This window comes from Rhododendron vialii, chromosome 12a (assembly GCF_030253575.1).
Source record: "Rhododendron vialii isolate Sample 1 chromosome 12a, ASM3025357v1".
Taxonomy (NCBI): Eukaryota; Viridiplantae; Streptophyta; class Magnoliopsida; order Ericales; family Ericaceae; genus Rhododendron; species Rhododendron vialii.
In genome coordinates, this window is record NC_080568.1 from 29856317 (window position 1) to 29874818 (window position 18502).

General features: G+C 40.6%; 2 protein-coding genes across 3 annotated transcripts; both read left to right on the top strand.

Moving 5' to 3' along the window:
* The first annotated feature begins 229 nt into the window (after positions 1 to 229).
* Positions 230 to 9315, top strand: LOC131310585 (lysine-specific demethylase REF6). Its single transcript, XM_058337686.1, has 7 exons — positions 230 to 1372; positions 2914 to 2992; positions 3377 to 3444; positions 3585 to 3735; positions 4427 to 5040; positions 5899 to 6558; positions 7596 to 9315. Exons 1-7 carry the CDS (start codon positions 517 to 519, stop codon positions 9023 to 9025), a joined length of 3858 nt encoding a protein of 1285 aa, XP_058193669.1. The 5' UTR covers positions 230 to 516; the 3' UTR covers positions 9026 to 9315.
* Positions 9316 to 10483: 1168 nt separating this feature from the next.
* Positions 10484 to 18247, top strand: LOC131312156 (zinc finger CCCH domain-containing protein 67). Of its 2 annotated transcripts, XM_058339924.1 has the most exons (7): positions 10484 to 11598; positions 13995 to 14060; positions 14969 to 15088; positions 15230 to 15505; positions 16506 to 16799; positions 17795 to 17974; positions 18023 to 18247. In XM_058339924.1, the coding sequence occupies exons 1-7, from the start codon at positions 10705 to 10707 to the stop codon at positions 18077 to 18079; spliced, it is 1887 nt and encodes a 628-aa protein (XP_058195907.1). In that variant the 5' UTR covers positions 10484 to 10704; the 3' UTR covers positions 18080 to 18247. The 2 variants fall into 2 exon arrangements, with proteins under 2 accessions (XP_058195907.1, XP_058195906.1); XM_058339923.1 differs by having other exon boundaries at positions 17795 to 18247.
* The last annotated feature ends 255 nt before the right edge of the window (positions 18248 to 18502 follow it).

Genomic DNA, 18502 nt, shown 5'->3' on the forward strand with positions numbered 1-18502 from the left:
GATGTTGTCAACTCTCTTGGGCCAAATAAAAGTTTGCAAGGTTGTTAAATTTTGGGTCTCGAAAAAATAGTGAAAAATGCATGTAAAGTGGTCTGGATGGCTTTATTATTATTTTACTATTAAAAAAACTAAAATTTGGGGTAAAACGGTAAATAAAGACGAATCAATTTCCCGAAACCCAGAGTATAAACCCCACTCGCATGAATACACTCTGCCCTCTCACTCACTCTCCCCTGTCCCCAATTTTCACAATTTCCAGCCTCTCCCCTGTAAAATCATATCGAAAACAGAGGAACCCAAAAGCAAAAAAATAAAATACTCCCTTCTCCCCAAACGAAATGAAGCAATAGAGAATCTCTGCATTCCTTCCTTTCTCTCTCCTCCTCTCTCTCACTACCCACAAATGTTCTCCAACGACCCTCGCAGATCTCACTCCTTCACTACCCACGTCTCCTGATTCATACCCACATATGTACACACCCTCTCTGTACAACCCAGTTGTTGGAATAACTGTTAATGGCCACAGCAACTCCCTCGGCAGAGCATCAAAACACAGAGGTGTTTCCATGGCTCAAAACCCTACCCCTCGCTCCAGAGTACCACCCAACCCTAGCCGAGTTCCAAGATCCCATTTCCTACATTTTCAAGATCGAGAAGGAGGCCTCGACTTACGGTATTTGCAAAATCGTACCCCCCTTACCCGCCGCGCCGAAGAAAACCGCAATTGCCAACGTGAACCGGTCTCTGGCCGCCCGAAACCCTAATAATTCCCCCCCCACGTTCACCACCCGGCAGCAGCAGATCGGGTTCTGCCCGCGCAAGCACCGACCCGTCTCGAAGCCCGTGTGGCAGAGCGGGGAGCACTACACCCTGCCCGAGTTCGAGGCCAAGGCCAAGAACTTCGAAAGAAGCTATGTCAAGAAGAGCTCGAAAAAAGGGCTAACTGGTTTAGAAGTAGAAACCCTATACTGGAAGGCTAATGGGGATAAACCCTTTTCGGTGGAGTACGCCAACGACATGCCCGGTTCGGCATTCGTGCCAGTGGTGAGTGGTGGGAGGAATAAGAAAAGGGAGAAAACAGAGGTGGTGACGGTGGGGGAGACAGCGTGGAACATGAGAGGGGTGAGCAGGGCAAAAGGGTCTTTGTTGAGGTTCATGAAGGAGGAGATACCGGGGGTGACGTCGCCGATGGTGTATGTGGCCATGATGTTTAGCTGGTTTGCTTGGCATGTGGAGGACCATGACTTGCACAGCTTGAATTACTTGCACATGGGGGCAGGGAAGACGTGGTATGGCGTGCCAAGGGATGCGGCCGTTGCGTTCGAGGAGGTGATTAGGGTTAATGGGTATGGAGGAGAGATTAATCCTCTTGGTGAGTTACGGTATTACATTGGTTTAACATGTGGAAGAATTAGGTTCCCCTGTTTCTGTTTGAACTGTTGCATTAGCTCTGTTTGTTGTTTTGTAAATGTTGTTGCTTGCTATAGTTCATGAGCTAGTATCTTCCCTTATATAGCCAATATATTTTGTGGACTGCTCCTTTCATTTGTAATATCTTGTAACCTCGCTTGTGGTTGCATTTGAAGGCCGTTAATGATGCTTTTAATTAGATAGGTAAAATTTTATTTGGTATAATGTATGTGAGGTAGTATGGAGGGGAAGTACTCTGGTTTATTAGGATAGTGAAATTGATGCCATAAAGCTTAGCAAAGATGAGAAATTGAGAGGAGGCGATGTTTTTGTTTAGATAGGTAAAAAGGTTATGGCTGAATCATGATTTGATCTAATAGCAAGATGGAGTTGCATCCATCCTCTTCAATGACCAACGAAGGTTCGCTCTTAAAGCTGTGACATGTTGGTGGTTGACAGAGTTCCTTTCCTGGATTCATGTTATTCATGACTCGATATGTAATACTTGTAGTCTTGTAACTACCTGTTGGGCATGTTCCAAAATAGGACGTTGAGGCTTAAATCTTGGAATCGAATGGGTCTTCATTTAGCATCGTTATAACCAATTTACCGTCGTCGTCGTTACATCTTTGTAAGACGTTATGTTCAACCAAGGAGGCAAGGAATAAGACGTTGACAAGTTTTGGCTGTTGATGGGAAAAAGTAGGAAAATGTCGCAATTTTTTTTGAAGCCAAGGATGCATGTTTGAAGCTACATGGTGCTCATCATATATTGTGTGCATTCATCGAGTAGGATGACATTGAAATTTTTTGTTTGCGAATTAATACACATTTGGCATGTTACTAGATATTCTCGTCTTTTTCGAGTTTGAAACCTTAAATATCGTACTATGCATTGTGGTATATGATAATTGACCTCTTAATTTAATTATTTTAGATGAGTAAATAGAACAAATATCTTGCATCTGGATCTAATTTTTGACAACCAAAATTTCTGGCTCCGCACCTGTTGATGGTCTTCCTTCTCTTTGTTGCTGCTTTTCTCTGAACCCACACTTTGTGGTGTCGTTTCAGATGGGTCACGAATAGTTGTTTCATTTCACGGTATACAACTGGCCTCCTGGACCATGTATAACTGACTTAGTTTTGAGATTTATGGCTAAGGTATTCTCCAATATGAGTTATCGCTTGGTTCACCATTTTGAGAGTAACTTTTACTGTCGGCACAGTTTTCAATAAATTTCTCTCTCTATCTCTCTCCACTCATTACCACTCAACTCTCAAAAATAACTTTCTAAAACCTCAACCAAACAAAGTGAAGTAATGCTGGTTCTGAGTCTTCTGACGTGATTTTAGTGTTAAGTTATTCCCTTATTTGGTTGTTTCAGAGGTGCTTTGTAAAGGAATTCTGTTAACTGAAAGTGGGGCTTATTTTGTAATTACGTTAAAAGTTTCTCCAAGTGATCCTAAACTTTTTGTTTCCCGCTTATTTGTCTATTGCAGTGACTTTTGCTATTCTTGGTGAGAAGACCACTGTCATGTCACCAGAAGTACTTATTAGTGCTGGGATTCCATGCTGCAGGTGACTTTCTGATTGCTCTGATTTACTACTTTTGCCAGTCTTTTGTTGACTTCAAAAGCTTGCCGTGGTTGAACAAGAATGAATAGTGATGATGGCCTCTACAATTATGCTAAATATCACTTTCAAGGTGGTTTTTAGGAAGCAGTAATATATGTTAAAAACTCAAAATGAGTAGTTTTAGGGAGTGAGATGAAGGATAAGGAACACACATGCTGCATGTCAAAGACCAATATGTAGCTGGATCCTCCTTGCATCTACAAGAAACAAACATTTCATATCCTAGCTGGAAGTAATTCTAGCAAGATCTAGTTCTGTTTACAATTTGTTTGGTGGAAGTCATTGCAGCATGTTTCATGGTCTTACTTGGTTGTTTCTACTGGTCAGACTGGTGCAAAATGCTGGAGAGTTTGTCGTCACTTTCCCTCGAGCCTATCATTCGGGTTTTAGTCATGGTATGACAGCTTGCAATTTCAAGATGATTTTTAGTTTTTATTCATTTTTGTTTTCCCATCTTTCTCTCCTTTAAGGTTAATTGATGCTATGCAATACTAAGAATCAAGAGCTATACCGTTCATTTAATTTTCCTATGCAGGATATAATCTTGGAGAGGCAGCTAATATTGCAACTCCTGGATGGCTGATGGTTGCCAAAGATGCTGCTATTCGTAGAGCTTCAATCAATTGTCCTCCCATGGTGTCTCACTTTCAGTTGCTGTATGATCTTGCACTATCGTTATGTTCAAGGTTTGTCTGTCATACTTCCCTCCAAATTCCTTTCTAACCATTTCATGATTTCTCCAACTATTCAAATTTCAAAATTGGTGATCAAGTTTCTGCTAAAGCTGCTATTGTCAGTTATTCATCATTGTTGGAGAGGATAGGATTCGTCCAGCTTGAGAAAAAACTCTTTTCATTAAAGTTTGAGAATTTATGAATCGTTGCAACATTCAGATTTATCTTCTAGTTTTCGTTAGATTGCGAATCGTCCTAAAAGCATAAACTGATAGGAAATGGGCCCAACATTATATATCAAGCTACTCATAACCCGCTCTCATGGTAACCTCCTCTTATGCGTGGAGATGCAGAAAAAAAAAATGCAAATGCAGGAACAAATATAGATAGAGTCTTGACCCCAAGATCTCCCACAAACCCCAGGTCCTATACTATTTTGGAAGCTACAAATTAGTGTTAATCATGTTGCATTTTCTTGTCAAAATTCTACAGTATTTATGGTGTTTTTTTTGGAATGTCTGTTTACCTACAGTATCTACAGCATTGTCATATTTCAGCTCTTTTGTAGAAGCTTATTTTCAAGTGGAAAGTTATACAAGGTTTTTTTGCGGTCTGATAAGGGCGTACTATACTTGTTTTGATTTGGACTTCCAGATTTATTCTTTGCCTATTTTATGAACTTCTTCGGTTCTTCCTATAACAGGATACCCAAGAGCGTCGGTACTGAGCCACGGAGTTCAAGATTAAAAGATAAAAAGAAGGGTGAGGGGGAGACCCTAATCAAAGAGCTATTTGTGGAGGATGTGATGAGGAATAATGACCTGCTTCATATTCTGGGGGAAGGATCTTCGGTTGTGCTTCTTCCGCAAAATTCCTTAGAAGAAATAAAAGCCTCGGAAAGTTCAGCTTCCAGAAATATCATTCTAGACAGGAAACTTGGGGTTAATCAATTGGCAAGTTTCTATCCAGTTAAGGGAAAATTATCTTCACTGCCAAACGGGAACAGGCTTTCCTTTTTAAGTGGTAGTGATAGTGCTTGTACCTTGGCTTCTCAGACCCACAAAGTTGATGCAGGAACAGAAAGAACTGCTCAAGGTGATAGGTTATCAGATAAAGGATTGTTTTCGTGCGTCACCTGTGGGATTTTGAGTTTTGCTTGTGTTGCCATTGTGCAACCTCGGGAAGCAGCTGCACATTACCTTATGTCAGCTGATTGTAGCATCTTTAATGATCATTATGTTGGTCCCCCAGTGCCTAGTGATGGTTGCACTGTTTCCGCTGTGGCTGCAAATCCATCTGAGATGAACTCTCATTCTGGTAGGTGTTCTCTTCTGCACTTTTTTATGTTTTAAAATTTTCAGTTATGCTACCAACCACCGCCCATTTGGTTATGGGGCAAACAAAGTCATAAGATTTTGACCTTCAATAAAATTTTCCCAGTAGCCCATACACTCTCACATACTCCCTCCATCCAATATTGTTGATCGTTCTTTACTTTTTGGGATGCCTGAAAAATGTTGTACATTTGAAAAGTCAATGAAATTTTTTGTAACTTTTCAAAGCTACCCTTTGAAATAGTTATAAGTTTACTTGAAGTGGGAAAGCTTAGGAAACAGTTCCACTGATTTAGAATTCGAGTATATTAATTGCATGTCTCCTTTAAAGTTGAATTCCCTAACAAGATTCGCAAATATTGGATGGAAGGAGTGTTTGTATACAAGTTGGTTGTGGTTAGCAATTTCTTATCTTCTTTATGTTGTTTCGGCTTTCATTCATTCAGGGATCTAGATCTTGTACTCTTGCATGGTTTTTTTCTTTTGGATGCTTATTCTGCTACATGTCCAGACTCATGTAATTTATGCTATGTGACCTTGAACGTGTTTTACTTCATCAGGTGAGGTCTCTACAAAATGCTAACAACCTCCCTTTATGGTTGGACCATATGAAACGGCTTGGATGGGCCGTGAATGTTGTTTACTCAGTTATGCACATCATATTAATTTTTAGATTATATCAGATCCATATGCTCCTTAAAATTGATGCTGGTAGATCTGTGTCCATGATAAGTTAATTTAACTCCGCAGTTTATGACTTAGCACCGTTTTTGTATTCTTTCCACAAAAAGTACCGTTCTTAGAATTACTATGAACTCGCTTTTCATTCATCTAAATGCAGCTGGACGAATGGGAAAGAGCGTTCGGGATGGTTTGTTTGATGTCCCGGTTCAAGCTGCAGATGATATTCAAACCGTACAACACGGTACCGAAGTGTTTATCGATGCTGAAGCAAAAGAAACTGCTTCTGCCCTTGGCCTTTTGGCTTTAAATTATGGAAATTCCTCCGACTCTGAGGAAGAAGACATTGAAGCAGACATTCCTGTCTATAGCAGCCGAACCAAATCAAAAGACTTTGCACCAGTTGTTGGACTCCAAAGTGAATCTAGTAGTGATGATGTTTCTCTCCAAGTTGTTGATTCTTACGAGGATGATGGACATCTGATATCTAATTTTAGGGGTAGATATCAAAGTTTTGAGTGTTCTGATGAGTTTGAAAGTGGTAATAGGGCTTCCAAAGAGTCAAATAGTCTTGGGATTGGATTTAGACAACAAATGAAGTCATCAGCCGCTGATTCAAATTTTTCCCCGCTTACCAGACAGGCAGTAAGAAGTAGTAGCAATGCAATTGACCCATATGAGAACACCACTCTGTCATTTGCTCCAAGGTCTGACGTGGATTCGTCTAGATTGCATGTCTTCTGTCTTCAGCATGCTGTAGAAGTAGAACAGAGACTTCGTCCAATTGGTGGAGCACATATATTGCTACTTTGTCATCCAGGTGTGTTGTAATATAGTTTGATGAATACTGTGTTATATAAGAAACTACATTTTTCCTCCTTCGCTTTTCCTTTTCCTTTTTTTTTTTTCTTGGTTTGTAATTTTTTTCCAGTTTTTATCGAAGACTAATAATCATGCTTTTCCCCTGTACTACTTTAGCCGCTGGAAAACAAAGAATTCAGAATGCTGTTTGTGGAGTGTTAAATATGAAATATCTGTTGCACAATATTTACTGCAGGTTGCATGTAGTCATAGGTTTTTTTCTTAACAACAAGGAAAGTAATATTTCATTAATAATAACAGCATTTTACAAGATGTTGCATGTCGTCATAGTAGTTGTCCAACTCCGTTAACGGGGGTGGTTGCAAATAGGTGGACATGTTTGTGCATCTGTTGGTACTAAATCATATGTTACTGGGTATTTAGTGTTATGTGATGCTATGTACTAGCATACCTGTGGGGTTAAAAGGCTCGAGCTCAGGTACATTGTATACACTTTTCATTGGCTGCGGGCCTGTGTCCATTAGTATTTCATGGAAATTAGTTATTACCGTCTTCAGAAAGTTGTACTATTGTGTACGGATAGAATTTGGGAATGCACGTCTCTGTTACTGCGTGACTGCATGGTACCATTTGGTCCTTTTTCACTATTCCGGACATCTTGAAAAATCGTCTATAGTTTTTGTTCTTCAATGTCATAAGTTTTTTTAGAAACTTTGTCTATATACCAATAAAGAGATCTTTCTATCGGAGGAAACAATTTCGAACTTTTTTAGCAACAAAAGTCATAATATATTATCTGATTAAAGAGATCGCCAAAGAAGGATCAAATATGTGACGGAGGGTAGTAAAAAGGAAGTAAACTATTTGTGATGATAACTTGAGCTGGTCCCTCCCTCCTTTTTTTTCTTTGAATGTTTTCTGAATGAGCTTTTGGGCTTCCTTCCTTTGCATCTATGAACAAAATTCTTGCCAATATATTCACTGTCCTGTTAAGATTCTTTTCTTCCCTTAAGTTTTCGGTGGAATCGTTTGCAGATTACCCTGAGCTAGAGAATGAAGCAAAATCAGTGGCTGAAGAACTGGGAATTGATTATTTCTGGAATGATGTTGGATTCAGAGAGGCAGCTAAGGACGATGAAGTGACGATACAATTAGCTCTTGAAAGTGCAGATTCTTTACATGGGAATGGAGACTGGGCTGTTAAGTTAGGCATCAATCTCTACTACAGTGCCAACCTAAGCCGATCCCCTCTCTATAGTAAGCAGATGCCGTACAACAGTATCATATATAAAGCCTTTGGACGTAGTTCTACGGTTAACTCTCCAACAAAACGCAAGGTCCACAGGAAGGGACCAGGAAAACAGAAAAAAATAGTCGTGGCGGGAAAATGGTGTGGGAAAGTGTGGATGTCAAATCAGGTCCACCCTTTGTTGGCAGAAAGAGATACTGAGGAGGAAGAAGATAGGGGGTTTCGTGCTTGGTCGAAACCTAATGTTGTGAGGCATGAGAGAGAGAGACTTTCGGAGATCAGCCACCCTGCTGAAACGAACTCTATGGTAAATGCTGAGGAGGAAGAAGAAGAAGAAGAAGAAGAAGAAGAAGAGAGGGGTTTTCGTGTTTGGTCGAAACCTGATATTGTGAGGCATGGGAAAGAGAGATTGTCGGAGATCACCCACACTGCCGAAACAAACTCTGGGATTAGGAAGAGTGGAAGGAAGAGGAAGAGTACGATAAAAGCAGAGGCAAATTTGAAAGCTAAACGCCCGAAAATGGAGGATCCGGTTAACGATGCAGATGATTCGCAAGAGGAGGCTTATCAGAAGCAAAAGAGGAGTCTTAAAAACAAAAAAATGGAACCAAAGACTCCTCTTCTTCTGAAAAGTCGTATACGCAATACGAGACAGTTTGACTCAGACATTGAGGAAGAGGAAGAGCTGGAAGGTGGTCCCAGCAGCCGCCTGAGGAAAAGAGCCCCAAAGCTCTCAAAAGATTTAGTAGAGAGGCCGATTGAATCCAAGCCGATGTTAAAGAAGCCCACAAGTAGTAAGAAAGAGAAGAAATCTCCAGCAGCAGCTCCTAGCAACATGAAAGTGAGAGAGGAGGAAGGAGAGTACCAGTGTGATGTGGAGGGATGCGCAATGGCTTTCAGCTCGAAACAAGAGCTTGTTATGCACAAACGAAACATTTGTCCGGTGAAGGGGTGCGGAAAGAAGTTTTTCTCACACAAATACCTGGTTCAGCACCGCCGCGTTCACATGGACGACCGCCCTCTAAAGTGCCCTTGGAAAGGGTGCAAGATGTCGTTCAAATGGGCGTGGGCCCGGACTGAACACATTAGGGTTCACACGGGTGAACGACCTTATGTTTGCGAGGAATCGGGTTGTGGACAGACGTTCCGGTTCGTTTCGGATTTCAGCCGGCACAAGCGGAAGACCGGACACTTGGGGAAGAAGGGAAGGAGGTAACAGAACACGAAGAGAAAGGTGTGTAATTTGACATTGCTGATGAAACTGTTGTTTAGTTGACAGAGTAGGTTTAGGGTTAGAATTTCCTGTAATTTTTTTTTTCAGTCATAGCACAATTGATTCTGTTTGCCATCTGGGTTTTCATTAAGCCCATGCATTCTCTTCGATCAGAGCATTTGCTTGGATTTCAGGAAGGAAATTGTGTAGCATTGGACGTCCACAGCCAAAAATTTGGTCTTGAAATTGAAGTAGACATGTATCCCTTCCTTTTGAGGACTCTCAACTTTCAAGTTCCTGCGATGCCTCAGTTTCGACATACTAGTATTTTGTTCAGTGCCCTTGGAGCACACCGTACGGTCAGGCCCCTCCTCCTCCACGCAATCTTGTGGGGTCCTAGACTAAATATGCAGAGCCTAGGTGATCGAGTGGTTAAGAGGGGCCTGAGGCACCACCACGAGCCACTGAATAATCTCGTCACTTTCGTTGCCACCTTTCCCGGATTCGATAGATATGGGGTTGATTTCTTGTTATCGGCATTCGTTATTTTCAAGGGTTTTTTTTTTTTGGTTCGGCATTTTGATTCAGAATAAAACAATTCGATCATCAAAAATATGATCTACCTTTGATTCCTACTCCGAAGGATTATTATCTTGGGTTTATAATCTTTTTATACGGAGGAAAATGCTCTTGAGTTGGAAATCGGTATTCCAAGGACTCAACTCCATGCGTCATATCCCAATGAAAGCATTTTTTGCTGGGTCCATGTTCGGCATCCATAGTTTCATTCTTTTCAAGAGAAAAACTCATTTACGGAGCAACTTGTAAATAATATTTACGGCATTCAATCGCGGTCCGAATTTTAACTATTTTTGTGAATAGTTCTTTTAAAATCCGGACCATTGATTATCGAAATGGACGACTAAGATTGCGTAGAACCGTGAATAAATTTCTCTCTTTTTCCAATCCTCTTAGAAAAAAATCAAACATGCCCAGTCTTATTCTCTTTCTGAACAGCAAAAAAAAAAAATACATATTATCTTTCTTATGACCCAAATTAAACTATTAATCAACGCCAATTTAAACTGTTAATAAAACGTAAACATTTCTTCATGACTTCATCTAATAAAACTCTAGATGTCTTCCCTAAGACAACATTCCCCTTGGAATCATTATTGAAAATTACTAAAATATTTTCTCTTCCATTGTTTGGTTTGTACCATTTTCGTTCCATTTTCTTTTCCTTTTTTCTTTCCATAAGTTTCAAGTAGACTCTTAAATGTTTATGTTTACCTTGTCGATTATTCAACGTTCTGTACACCGCCACACATGTGTCGTAAATCCCTTCTTCACCAAACGATACTCATCCTTGAACTCTACAATAATGCGAAGGAAATTTCGGCCAACACGTGACGGTGCCCCAGGTCAGGTGCAACGTATGTGGCAATGAACGTGTATTCTACACAGCATTCGAAACAAAGAAAGAGAACCGAGAAGATACAGACGCGTTTACTTATCAAACCCAAAAAAGAAGAAAAAGAAAAAAAACACATTCTCTCTCTCTCTCTCTACACAATTTCCCCGGGGAGAACTCAGATGAAAAGTGCTTGCCAAAACGCTGTCCCCTTTCCCTAATCAAAACTCTCAATTAGGGCTTGAAATGTGGAGGTACTGAGAGAAAAATGGAAGAGTCCGCAACTTCTCCAGTATCACACAACGACGAACAGAAACCCAACTCTCATCAACAGCAGCAGCAGCAGCAGCAACAACAACCAGGGTTTTGGAGAAAACTAGGGTTCGGGTTCGGGTTTAACCCCTTCCCTTCGGTAGACCCTGATCCCAAACCCAACCCCACTCCTCAGCCTTCCGATGATCAAATCGCCAGTGGAGCGATCGCTATTCAAGAGCCTCAGACCCTGCAACTGACCAGCGAAGACATTGATGACCAGGTAAAATCCCAAGTTTTGGAAGAAAGGGGAGTAGTAAGCAACGAGTGTGTGGGTAGGGAATTTGATGTTGATCACGAATTGGGTACTCAGCAAACCCTAAAAAGTGAAGAGCTTCTGTACCAGGAAGCAGTGGAAGAAGAGATTAAAAATCTAGTCTTGGAAGAAAAGAGGAATGGGAATGATGAAGGTAATGGATGTCGTGACGAGAGCAATTGCTATCATCGCGAGGGTATTCAGGATTTTTCTTACAAATGGGACATCCTAGAGCTTGAGTACCAGCAAGAAGTTGAAGAAGAGATTCAAAATCTTGTTTTGGAAGAAAAGAAAAATGAATATGGTGATGAGGCTATTGGATATTATCGTAATAAGAATGATTATCATTACGGTGGTGGTGACGATAATGATGATGATGATGGTAAGAGTGAGATTGAGAAAGAAGATGGTGGGAATGGGCTTGTTGAAGGAGAGACTGGGGGGCCTATGGGATGGCGGAAGGAGGGTAGATACAGGAGGAGCTTGTATCCGGTGAGACCCGATGTCGAAGACTGTTCGCATTATGTACGGACAGGGGCGTGCAAGTTCGGACCGAATTGCAAGTTCAATCACCCTTTCAGAAGGAAAAATCAGGTATTTTACCGATTTATGTACCTATCCAGTGTTTGGTTAGCTGTGATGATTTTCAGTAGAAATGGAATGGTCATTCCTTGTTCCTTGGCCTACTATGCAATAGCTGTTCGCCTAAATTAGTGGATGATGGTTTATGATGGAATGTACCAAACCAAAAACTAAACAGAGCCTTAAGTCCCGATTAATTTGGGTTGGCTATGCAAACCGGTTCTTTTCAAGGGCATTGCGTTCCGTGATATTCCAAAAATCTAGATCCTTTCAAACTGAGGCAATGTCAATTTTGGTCTACCCTCCCCTTAGTGTTACCCAACTCCTGTTGTAATGTGTATACTGTTATTTTTGCGGACCAAACATGGGAATAAGGAGTCCAAGGGGAATGATGTTCCATTCCTGCTGCACTCGTGTGGACCAAACAATGTGTTGCAGTTTAATTATGTCAATGTGATTGCCATCTGTGGGCTACCCGCCCGGATTTGAAAAATTGAAGAGTCGCCACCCGGATTTATGGTTTGCCACCCGAGAAACCATTTTGATCGAAAATAATGGTTTGAAATTGAAAACCAGAGATTGTTTTAGGTTCGGAAGCCATGTTACGAGAGGGGAAGGGTTTTACGGCACCCCTCTCGACCAACACGGGGTCGGTCTCTACTCAATGTTTGTGGGATTTTATCGAAAATACCTTATTTCATTAAACAATTAGCAGGTATCCACAGGTATATCAAGTAAAGAGGTGCATGCATGTGCTGGTGTACAAGATATACTGAAATGATAATGAAAAATGGACAATGACAGAAAAAATGGAAAACTGCTACTCGAACCACTCCCGAGCGCTCGGGATCGGTCCTGAGCGCTCAGGAATACTGCTGGACCACCCTGCAAACTTTGTTAGCACAGATATAACAGGATATTCTAAACAGAAACACAAAAAAAAAAAACTTGAATATGCTCAGCAGAGGGTTTAAATGGCTAGGAACAGGTTCTAGCCCTCCAAACCATGCCTCCTTGCTATTGGAAAATGAAAATAACTAGGCTCTGGGAGGACTAGTTTACACCCAGCGTCTACTAAGAACAGAAAATCCATATTGAACGACAAAATAAGATTTTGGTGAGCAGCAGCACTCCTGAGCACTCAGGAATGGTCCCGAGCGCTCGGGAGTGCATCCAGTGCTCAGAATTTTTTTTGTTTCTATGTATTCCTCTTGCTTTTACTATTAAACTAAGATAAAATGAACTCACCACCAGTATGGGGAACTGGTATGAGTCCATTGATTCCCCTCAGAAGTAGAAAAACATTGGATTATGAACGTGTTTATACCTTTTCAAGCTTAGACTTTGCTCCTTGGATTGAATTGAAAGCTTGGAAATAGATGGAAAAACAGTAGAAAACAGAGCCTGAGATGTATTTAAGACTGAAAATGTGTTTGTAATTTTCTTGGATTTTTCGTAGAAAAAATGCTTGAGAAAATGGACTTTTTAGAAAATGTTTGAGAAAGGGCTGATTTGCAAACAATGGGGGAAGTTAGAGAGAGAATTTTGTGGTCCCCTTGAAAGATAGAACATAGGGGTATTTATAGGGGAGGAGAAAATAGTTTTGAATTTTGAAAAATAAATCAAAAATAAAGTGAAATATATTTTTGGGGGGAAATGTCTACTGGTCTTCTGAATATAGTCTAAGCATTGACCTGGACCAGGGTTGAATGTTGAAAAGACTGAAAAAGAGTTTGAAAAAGCCATGGTCAATGGTCAAGCTCATCATATGCTGTGACAGAGCTCCCGAGCGCTCCGAAGTGATCCCGAGCGCTCAGGAATGGTCCCGAGCGCTCAAGAATGGTCCCGAGCGCTTAGGAGTGTCTATCCAACTTCAGAAGGGCGCCACGAACACTCCTGAACTCGGATTTGGGTGATTTTCGAAGCGTTGGAAAGCTGGTTGAGTCCTCTTTCTAACCCAATTGGTTTTATTCAAATATATTTTATACACTAAAATGTGTGAATTTTACTCTTAGGGTGTTGAGAAAAAATGTGTTTTAGTTTTGAAAAAGACCAAGAAACATCGTTCAAACTTTAGTTGAGTCTCATTTTGATTCCGTTTCATCATCGGGGAGCCTCGAGGGCACAAATTAAGGATAATTAATATGTCCAAATTGGGATGTCTACACCATTGGAGCAGGTTGTGTTTGAAATTTAATGAAGTTAGACATGATACAATGTGATTTTTATCTAAGTGGTCTCTGGTGTTTCTGCTCCATTTTGTACTAAAGGAATAATAAGGGGTATAAGCTGTTAACAAAACATGTAGGGGACTGGTGGATTTTCTTAATTGATTTTGCTTCATCTGACTGCTATATTGCGTTGTAATGAGTTTGCTTTATTTTGCTCTGTTGCTCACATTACTGAAGTTTGCTAAGGAGAAGGTCAAGGAGAGGGAAGAAAGTCCAGAAAGACCGGGGCAGGTCGAATGCAAGGTGATTATTGTTATGATTATACTTGTGTCCGTATTTATCATCACTTGATGAGTGTCCGTATTAATCATCACTTGATGAAGATAAATATCTTATATCAATTGCATCTTGTGAAGCTTTTTTTTTTGGCATGCCTTGTGTGATTTGTTAGTATCAGTTCTCCTGTTCGTTGCTTGGATTGACTATTGTTTGATTTGGAGGATTATGTGGCATTACTCTAGTTTGGACTTAATCTTGAGATCCCAAACTAGAGTAGATTGCTAGTTTGTCATTGTCATCTTGCTTGTACGTTTGCTTGTAGACTCCAATTGACGCAACATGGTCCTTGAAGCCATATCAGAATGCGAAAATGGTTTTTGCATTCTTTTTGTCGTTCCCAACAGGAGATTTCATTTCTGTGTAGTGGATGTTCGAATAAAGTTGGTGGTTGCCACCAAATTCAATTCCTATCTGAAAATTGTGTTGCAATTAGTAGAAACATTAAGGGAAGAGGAAGACACATCTTCTTAGAGGATATATGAGCGTTGCGTTTAACAAAAAAAAAAAAGAGATTTCCCATCACTTGACCACGGAGATACGACCATAAAATCCTTATCATTATTGTCTTATTACTACAGAAGTTTTCCTGGGACTCAAAGAAAAGGTCTGGGTTCCATTATGGCCAGTTAACTTTTTAGTTGAGTTTAGCGCAATTTGTTATGCTAGTTACGATATTCAAAGAGAATACCCACCGTTGTACTGTTGCCATCCTTATTCCTTGAAGGTATCCATTTATCTTTCGGAGGGGTAAAGTTTCTCGTATATGGTTATCAGATGACATAAACTTGTTGTAGTACCTGTTTGGGGTTGTTGCTGTTTTTTCTGATGTCAGTTCTCAAGGTGTTATAACCCGACTCTTGAGTTGGTTGCAGTATCACCTGAGTCCAGGGGGGTGTAAGTATGGAAAAGCTTGTAGATACAAACACAGCATACGAAAAACTCCAGCAGTTCCAATAGTTGAATTCAACTTTCTGAATCTTCCAATCCGCCCGGTATGGCTTCCAACTTATCCTTCAAACTCCTTAGTACGCTACAAAAATTTGATTTAAAGTCTTAAAGGTTGTGTTCATTAGATTTTCTGTATAGTGGAGCATTTTTTTGACACATTCTGACAATATCAAAATTTGTTCCAGGGAGAAAGGGAGTGCCCTTTTTACATGCGTAATGGCTCATGCAAGTATGGAGTAAACTGCAGGTTTAATCACCCGGATCCTACTGCAGTGGGAGGAGGTGACACCCTTTCTGGACATGGTCCTGGTGGAGCTGTTCCATTACATGGCGCATCTCAATCAACTATGTCACCCTGGTCATCACCAAGAGCATTGAGTGAGACCGGTCCTTTTGCTCCAGTGGTGTTTCCGCCAACCCAAGGGATTCCTTCCCCGTATCCAGAAAGGAATGGTCATCAGGTACTTCATTGCTCCTGTTAGATGACTTGAAGCCAATTCAGTTTCATTAATTGTGGCAATCGGCATCATCAACCCTGTTGTTATTCTTCGTATGGGTTTTGGATATTTCCTTGCATTGTTAACTGACTCAACTCTAATCTGCCCAATCGTGTAATTGGGTAGCTGTGGATGCAGCAATAAGGATATGTGGAAATAGCTGCCGAGTTCAATTGCGATCTGAGATATACTGTTCTTATTTTTCTCCCTTCTTCTGCGCTCCATATGTTTTTCCTCCCCCTTTTTTTTTCCCTTTATTTATTTATTTTGTTGTTGTTAAGCTTCGTGACGTGTTTTCATCCCTGCTACACCTCATGCAAAAAGCTTCATTGAGAGTCACACGACCCCATATACATGCACTTCATCGCAATGCTTATGGGCATAGTTTTCATGATGATTTATAAAAGGCATGTTTCATGAAGTCCAAATCTGGAAGAATTTTTTCCTTTTGGCCTTAAAAAGTCACTCAAATTTGGACAAAGCACTGAGTTGCCTCCAAGGCCCTAACCATCCCAGGTGCGGAGTCAAAAGACTCAAAATCCATGTATTTTTTCTCAAATCAGCACTTATTTTGCAAATCTTTCTTCAACATGACATGATTATTTGTTCATTTTGACATCAAAATTCTTGGTATTTACTCATGCTCCTTGCCTTGGTCTTATGTCCCAAATTTTCAGTCATGTGATTGGCTTGTGTTCATGCCTTAAAGCATAGTTGCAGAACTCTTTTGGCAAACTCAAGCCTTACTTAAGTGAGAAGTAAAAAAGAAAAAGAAAGGTGATTCTTAGGATGGGAATTCTAAGCAAGGTGGCATTTGGTCATTAATGACTTTTCCTTGCATAGAAGTTACCTATCGTTCGTAACATCCTTTAAATGGTTTAAATAAGGTAGATTTAGTACTTCAGGTTTACTGTGCTTTTCTCCATTGACTATATATATTGAAACATTTTCGTCATTTTCGTAGTGGCTTGGTAATGATCATGTATACCCAGCACCATCAGAGAGGAGGCTGCCTACACCACCTGCTTTTTCCCTCAACACTCCAGCTGAGATCAATTTCTATGCACCTCATAAACAGCCAATGCTCATTGACGAATTCCCAGAACGACCGGGCCAACCTGAATGCAGTTATTTCTTGAAAACTGGGAACTGTAAGTATAAATCCGGATGCAAGTTTCACCATCCTAAGAACAGGTTGCCGAAGACAGCTGCCCCTTATTCTCCAGCTCTGAGTGACAATGGTCTGCCACAAAGACCTGTAAGTTCACAACTGTTGTAAACATTGTTTCTTTCTAAGATGTAGATTTGGGGAAAAAACGATTAAGTATTCCCAGTTAGTCCCTATTAATGAGTGTCTGGGATGAGTAGAATGGGTACAGTCACAGACGTAACTTTTGGCATCAAATGTGCCACTGTGCAAGTTGGTTGTCCTCATATTTGAATCCACAGCCTAGAGATTAGTAGGCTGAGATTTTTAACTATTGATCCTGTGGTCACCCCTAATTGGCAAAGTATGCAACAGAATTATCTGTTCCCAATACATCTCATGCATGGAACCCTAAACCAAGATACCATAATGTTGTTGTCTACATATTTCCTAGACAAAGGAATGACATTTCTCCATCCTATTGGAATCCTCTTTCTCCGCTTGTGGTAATTATCATGTCATAAGGAATCAGCAAGTATAGGGACAGTTATTCACAGCCTCGGGGCCTGTAACTTACATGTTGGTGTTTTGGGGGACAAACTGAGATGTGGTAAACTGTGAATGGAGTGGGGCAATGCCCCAAGACCACGAAATAACCTCTCCTAGTCTGAAGAAAATCTGTTTCCCTTGTACTTGCCTAAACTGCTGTTTCCCTCTTCTTCTTTTCCGGAAAAACTTTCCTCATTTGGGTTAAAAATTTGGAAATATATCTATGAAATGACTTTAGCCCGCCTTGGGTGACATCAAGATAACCAGTAGACGGAAACAAAACGATTCCCCACAAGGTTTTTTTTTTTGATAAGTAGGATTCCCCACAATGTAATAAGTGCCTTCTGTTTTGGCAAACTGTCTTTTACTAGAGAGAATCGGTTCTTAGATAATTGTTACACTGCATCACCGATTGCAGCACCAGGATACAAATAAAGTATGACAAGTTTTTCTGCCTGTAGTCGTGTTCTATCAGATTCCAAGAACCTTTGTATTGATTGTAAGTTGTAAGTTTTCATTATTATTGTCCCTTTCACCTCTGTATTTTTGTGATTCAGGGTCAAAACATTTGCTCGCATTACAACCGTTATGGCATTTGCAAGTTTGGGCCTGCTTGTAAATTTGACCATCCGGTGAACTATGGTCACTTGGCTGCTTCTTCCCCTGGGTTTGTTGCCCCAGCGATGCCTTCTGGGTTTGGCAACTCACCAACAGTAGATGATGGGTGGGAGCCAGCGGTGCCTTCTGGGTTTGGCAACTCACCAACAGTAGATGATGGGTGGGAGCGAGCGGTGCCTTCTGGGTTTGGCAACTCACCAACAATAGATGATGGGTGGGAGTGAAAATGGAATGGCACTCTTCAGTCTTTTAGGTTTTGATTTTTATTTTCAGACAGGAAATTCTTTCTTTTTCTTTAATTCCTGAGCTTTAATTGCCACAACCTCTTCCAGAGGAGGCATGGTATATTTATCATGTGTTATATAAAAGCGCAAGCATTGATGATTTGTAAATACTCTCTTAGTTGTGTGTCGAACTTGAGCCATTCTCGTTGTCATTGGTTGAATCCTTTAGCCACCGTCTTCAGCTTGTTGTGCTGCAGTTATATCTTGGGCACTCACTTGGGCAACCCGGAGTTCAATTCCTCTATACCGAAATTCCTATCTACCTCTGTACCAGTGCATTTCTTGCCATTGGATTGCATAAAAATTTTAAAACATAAAAAAAAAAAAACCTCACAATTTAACAATCTAAAATGCACCGGTACA